Source organism: Equus asinus, chromosome 18 (genome assembly GCF_041296235.1).
Source record: "Equus asinus isolate D_3611 breed Donkey chromosome 18, EquAss-T2T_v2, whole genome shotgun sequence".
Classification (NCBI taxonomy): Eukaryota; Metazoa; Chordata; class Mammalia; order Perissodactyla; family Equidae; genus Equus; species Equus asinus.
The window spans coordinates 41,153,087-41,159,392 of record NC_091807.1 but is presented as its reverse complement, the minus strand read 5'-3'; the positions used below and the strand labels follow the sequence as shown (position 1 = coordinate 41,159,392).

The 6,306-nt window shown below is 63.7% G+C and overlaps 1 protein-coding gene across 4 annotated transcripts in view; it reads right to left on the bottom strand.

The window, feature by feature from the left end:
- Positions 1-2,292: 2,292 nt before the first annotated feature.
- COL18A1 (collagen type XVIII alpha 1 chain) overlaps positions 2,293-6,306 on the bottom strand; it is a 109,157-nt gene continuing 105,143 nt past the window's right edge. For all 4 annotated transcript variants that reach the window (XM_070489020.1, XM_014859766.3, XM_070489017.1 and 1 more), the window contains 4 exons: positions 4,908-5,153; positions 4,183-4,380; positions 3,548-3,663; positions 2,293-2,718 (listed from right to left, as the gene is read on the bottom strand). In XM_070489020.1, the coding sequence (XP_070345121.1) occupies positions 2,505-2,718; positions 3,548-3,663; positions 4,183-4,380; positions 4,908-5,153 (774 nt within the window). In that variant the 3' untranslated portion in view covers positions 2,293-2,504. The remainder of the gene's footprint in view (positions 2,719-3,547; positions 3,664-4,182; positions 4,381-4,907; positions 5,154-6,306) is intronic.

Genomic DNA, 6,306 nt, shown 5'->3' with positions numbered 1-6,306 from the left:
CCAAAGGGCAGGCCAGCTGCTCGGAGCCAGCTTTCAGTGAGGAGCAGCACTCCTGGCTCAGGAGGGGCCACCAGAGCTGGCTGTACCCCAGGGTACCCTGAGGTCGGCTTGGGCGAGTGGGGCGTCTTCGGGCATCCTGAGGGCGAGGAGGAGGCTGTACTCACTCGGTTCATCTTGGTTCACTTGGTGCTTGGTTCATCACAGCCGACTATGGGCCACAGGGCGAGTGGTCCCCACGCGTGTCCACACAGGCCCGTCACAGCCACCCGAGGACCCTGCTGGGAAGGGGGCAGCATGGAGTCCAGGGCCCAGCAGCATCCTCCTTCTGGGCCCGGACACCTAGTGTGACGCCCCCTCCAGCTGTCTGGTCCTCCCCCCAGCCCCCACCCGCTCCCTCCGCAGCCTCCCCACGTGTGCCGTGGCCCCCTGCTCAGCCTCTGCCATCTCCAGGCCCTGAGGACCTGATCTCTCCTGCTCTCGAGCTCCTCGGCCACCAGGGTGGGGGCAGCATTGGTTCCAGGCACACAGTGAGCCTGTGCTCCCTGCGGTGTGCACGGCCCTAACCTCCCGGGGCCCAGCTGACTGCAGCAGTGGGGCACGGAGGAGGCGAGCTCTGGGGCTGGAGCCCAGGCTGCAGAACTGCCCCCTCCAGCCTGGAAGGAGGAGCCTGTGAGGACTGCTGGCTGCCCCCAGGGAGACCCGTGAAAAGAGAGGAGTGCAGCACCTCCACGCACACTGTGTATGCCTGTGTTTCCATGCACACCCTAGTATATCCGTGCACACCTATATATGTATCCATGTATGTCTGTGCGCACCCGTGTACCTCGTGCACACCTGTGCTCCCTTAGCAGGATCTGCCAGCTGGGCGGTCCAGGGACAGAAGGCTCCTGAGGCCCTGACCGATGACTCTGAAGGCTGCCTGCATCCAGCGTCGAGTGCAGGGTCATTTCTTGAGCCTGTTGGAGAGCTGCACCACCTGGCTGACGGGAGCAGCCTGGTTACAGTCCCAGTGCTGACAGCAGACCCTGGGCAGCGGGACTGTGGTCCACCACCCCTCCCAGCACAGCCACCAGTGCAGAGCCCCGCTAGCTCCCCTAGAGAGCCTAGAGCCCCGCCCCCGCCCCCCCCCCCCCCAGAACGTCCTTTCTGGTCCTCCTGCAGGGAGGGCAACGACGTGGATTTCCTTTCAGAGGTGCTGGTGTACCCTCTGCCTTGCACACGTGGCTCGTGGACAGGGCCCGGTCCCGTCCTGCACCAGCCCCAACCCTTTATGTGGCCTTGTCTGTCCCAGGGCTTGGCAGGGCAGCCCTGAGTTGACCGTGAGCCGTGTCCTGGCCAGGGGCATGTGTGGCCATCGCCCTTGCCTCCGAGGTTTCCTCAGCTCTGTGTCCAGTGCTGGACTCAGGAGGACGCAGTTCTGGCCAGGGACCCAGGCATCCTGGGTTTGGGCCCAGTTGGGTCCCAGGACGTGCCCCTGGGCAGAGCTCGGCAGGCATCAGCATTGGGCATCCTTACTCTAGAAACGGAGAGTTGGGCATGGGGTCGGGGCCCCAAGACAGGACGCTGCCATGCCCTGGTTGGTAGATCCCCACAAAACTCTCCCAGCACAGCCTTCTCTGGGGTCAAGCCCTGCACCGAGTGTGACCTCATGGGTCACTTGGGAAGCCGGCCCAGGACAGAGGTGCAAAGACAGGCCCCACGTGGCAGGGCTGACTTAAGGGATAAGTAATGCACAGGCCACCTGCATACAGTGGTGTCGGGGGCAGGGGACAGAGCCCACGAGGCCCCGAGGAGGTGGGGTCAGCAGCAGGGCACTGAGCTTGGAAACTGCTCCAGCCAGGGGAGCGTTATTTTGAGGGGCAGTGGTCTTCCCTGGCACCCATGACCTGAGCCGTCCTGACTGTTCAACGCATGGGGACGGGGTGCCCCTTCTCTGCTGCTGGCACAGCCCCTGGGCCAGGTCGGGAGGGTAAGAGGGAGACTGTGGGTGCAGCCCCCCAAGGCCCTGTGGCTGGTCTATTTTGTGCACGAGAAGGAATGCCAGGCAGGAAACTGAGTCAGCACCTGCCCGGGCGATTGAGGGCCCCACCCGGCAGCTGGGTGGACAACCCTCCCCAGGGCAGTAAGTTCTGGAGTCGGCCTCTTGCCAACAGGGACCCAGGTCTACCTGCTGGTTCATTCAGGCCAACAGGGCTCCTTAGGCACCAAGGACAGCGCCCTGCAGGGCCAGGCTGCGGGCTGGGGGACAGGATGGGACGGGGAGGGGCCAGAAAAAGAGTCTTGCCACCAGGCTTTCTGTTTTAAACTTTTTAAAAAATACACTCTTTGGCTTCCTTTTATTTCTCGAGGATTACATGAAATGTGAACCATACAGGAGAGTGTCCCAGCCAGGTCCCCACCCTGGGGGCACTGGCAGACTCCCTGCCCTGCACTGGGGGCTCCACCACTCCCCCTGCTGCCTGGCCGCCTCTCCGGCCATCTGTCCGTCTGGGCCAGCAGAGGCCCTACTTGGAGGAGGAGGTCATGAAGCTGTTCTCGATGCAGAGGACGATGAAGGCGTTGTGGCAGCTGGCGGATTTCTGCTCCAGCAGCCGGCCCGCCAGCAGCGAGGATGCCTGGCCTGTGGCCGCCGTGGCCTCGGTCCGCCACGTCTCGCAGTAGCTCTCAGTCAGCCGGCGCCCACTTGGGTCCGAGCCGTGCCACACGCTCTTCTGGGGCCTGCAAAATGTGCCAGCCGTCAGTCTCACCTGGGCCAGCTGCCCCCCACCCCCAAAAAGGGCGTTTCTCAAAGACGGAGGCTGCGGCTGGACGTGGGGGCCGCTGGGAGTCAGGCCATCCCTCGTCACTGGAGGCTCCACCACCTCGACCACACCCTGTGCTGCTGCAGGCTGGGGAACAGGGCCTGGAGCCCCACGGCTGGTCCTCCTGGGCTGGGCAGACCTGGCTCTGAGCACCTGTGCTGGACCTCCGAGGACAGCCCTGGGTGGGCGCTTCCCCGTGAGGGCAGGAACCCCAGGGGAATCTTGTCTAGACCCCTGGAGCCATGCTTTTCAAAGCGTGAGCACTGCGGGAACAGGTGCCCACACCCCCACCAGCCCTCGGAGGGACAGCAGGTGTGAGGCTGTTTTGAGGGCAATCCGGCAACTTCTGCCAGCTTTTAAGTGCACGCGTTCTCCAACTCGGAAATTCCACTTTGAGGAATTCACTCTACAAAGGAGATGATTCGCCATGAAGTCTCGTGATAGACGGCGGGGGCTGGTTAAACCATCGAGGGCATGCGGAGCCCGTCAGCCGTGGGCCACCAGACCGTCTCCCTGACCAGGGCACTTGCCCCGAGCAGCTGGCTAGATGGGGTGTTTATACAACCCCACAGACAACACTTTTAATTGTTCTTCGTGCTCTGCTGCATTTTATGACTTGAATAGCGAGCACATATCAGGAACAGGGAGGGCTGGGAGGGTGGGGTGGAGTCAGGAGCCTCGTCCTTTGCTTAGGTTCTGGAGGACTCAGAGCCACCCCCGGGCTGCTGCCTCACACGGGGACCTACCAGGCGGGGTGCTGCAGGACGTCTCTGCCATCGAAAGAGAAGATGCGGGCCCCGGGCTTCAGCCGGCCCTCGGAGCCCGTGAACAAGGCCTCCCAGTTGGGGAACAGCACCTCGTCCTGCAAGGAGAAGTGCAGAGGGCTTATTCCGTCTGGGCACATCCTGCCAGAGGGACGGGTGGCCAGGCGGCCTCAGCAGACCCCACGCCTTTCCGAGGATGGGCCGGCCCGCAGGACATCCTCCCGCGGCCTGGAGCGAGTCCATGCCTTTGGTCCTGGTGCTGGTGCTCGGGGGCATCCGGAAAGCACACGATCCATTTGTGGGAAGGAGCCCCGGAATAATCGTGAAGGGCACTGTGGCACAGGGGCAGCCAGGCCCTGGACTGACACTCAAGGAAGGACAGCTTGAAGGATGTTTCCTGACCCTCAGCTCCTACACGGCCATGTGTGAGCCCAGCCCTGCCTCCTATGACTGGAGACGCACACATGTGACTGGCAGGTGGGTGCTAGGGTCAGGGGCCACGTGGGGGCTTCAGGCCCCCAGGGATGCAGGGCCCTACCAGGCTCTCAGGGGCTGATGGCCCCGTGACCCCTGACACCCAGGTCCCTGCCCCGTGCGCAGAGAGCTGCCGCACCCACCCTGAGGTTGACGATGGGCACACTGGCGCGGTCAGCGCGGCGCACGATGCTGTAGAGGTCCTGCAGCCGCGAGGACAGGAAGGCGCGGAAGGTGCCGGCCAGCCCCACGGCGCGCGCCTGCTGGAAGCACTGGAAGTCTGCGCCGCGGATGCCGCGCAAGCCGCCCGACTGCGGGCTGTTGAGTGCGATCAGGTGGAGCTGCGGGGAGCCGCGAAGCATCAGCGCCAGCCAGAGGGCCCCAAGGACCCTAGGCACGCCCCTGCCAGCCCCACCCAGCCCTACATGCCCTCGCCTCCCACGCCCTGGCCTCCCAACATGGCCCACCCTGTGCCCTGGCCCCAGCCCTCCATGGACAGCAAGGGCAAGTCTGAGTCGGAGCTCAGGCCCCGCCAGGAGGGCCGAGTGCATGAAATGTCCGCGTGGCAGGCGCTTAGGATCCCGTGAGAGCCCGTAGGCCGACCCCTCAGCCGGCTGCAGAGACAGCTCAGTGGGCTGGGAGGCAGCGCCCTCAGCTGCTGGGCCCACAGCAGCCACCGTCAGGCCACCCCCACCTCCACGTCCACCTCCCAAGCAAGTCCCTGTCCTCAGGCCTCACCAGCTGCCTCTGTGGAAAATGGGCTCCCTAGGGCCCCTGTGCCCAGCGCTGTCACCACCGTCCCAGCTTCCCCAGGACATGAGTAAGGACTGACCTTGGAGGCCTTTAACTATAATGGACAGTCACTCACCACCGGCTGGAAGTCCTGGTGGGTGTGGGTGAGTGAGCTGGTGGGGCGCGCCGGCCGGAGGTGCACATAGGAGCCGTGGTGCGGGGCTCCAGGGTAGGGCTGGGGGTCCGGCAGACGTGGGGGGCTGGCCAGGATGTCGTCCGCCCGCCAGGGTCGTGCAGTGGAGTGGGGAACCTCCCGCCGGGGGTATGGGTTGCCCTCGTGGAGCTGCACCACGGGGGGCTGTAAGGCGGCCACTTCGTTGTCCTGCGGACCGAGGGGCAAACAGTACCGTGAGGCCCTACCGGGCGCCCTGTGCTCCGCTCTCCTGCTTCAGCGAAATCTGGCTGCTTGGCCCGGGCACCCCTTCATCTGTACCCCAACCTGTGCTCTTGGGCAGGAGAGGGCTGGACTGGAGGCAGAGAGCTGGGGGTGCCCCGAAGTACTGGGGGGAGCCGGGGGTGAGGGGAAGCTGCGCCAGCCTGTTTAACGCTGGAATAGGGCCAGAGGGCCCTCTGCTCAAGGTCCCTGGGCTCCGTGACACCCAGAAGCCACCTCCTTGCTGTGGCCCTGGGGCGCTCAGGCCACTACAGCCCCCCTGACCTCGCGGGCCCCTCCTGGCTGCAGCTCAGACTCCCGGGGACCCGGGTCTCGCTGCCTTAAGCCTTTGCTCCGTTCCCACCTCAGAGATGACCTCCACCTTCGAAGTCCCAGCCCCTGCGCCCCACCCGATTCCCACTTTTTCCCCACAGCAGCGAACACCTTCTGATGCACCATACAATTTACTACCTGCGACGTATTACCAGGTCCCTATTACTCATTAATAATTTGTAACGTATATGTCACATACAATACTATACAGTATATGTAATATAATATGACGTTTTGCCTATCGCCTTTACTGCCCGTCTCCCTGACACAGTGTCAGCTCCACGGGGTGGGGGGCTCTGCTTGTGTCATGCACAGCTGCACCTCACACTGCGAACACTGCCCAGCACACGGGTGGGGCCGGTGACTGTGCTGAACGAAGGACGAAAGGAAGGAAGGAAGCAAGGAAGGGGGACCTGCCACCTGGCACGGGGCCTCCTTCCTGAGCCACCTGAGAAGTCGTGTCTTCTACTCAGGAGCTCTCAGCAGCTGGACTGACACCGACTTAGGAAAATTCACTATCTCGGCCCCTCTGTCCCCCATCCTCGCTCTCCCTCCCCTCTCGCCCACCCTACAGGGGTCAGTCCCAGGAACACACTCTGCATGAATAAAGACAAAAACTCAAATGAGAAGTGGACTTCCCAGGAGTGGATCTCCCGCCCGGGGAGAGTGACAAGTGTGCACTGAAGGGAGGTGCCCCTCGGGGTCTGCACACCCTACTCCCCAGCAGGGGTGGCCGCAGAAGGGGCTCCAGGACCCTAAAGCACCAGGG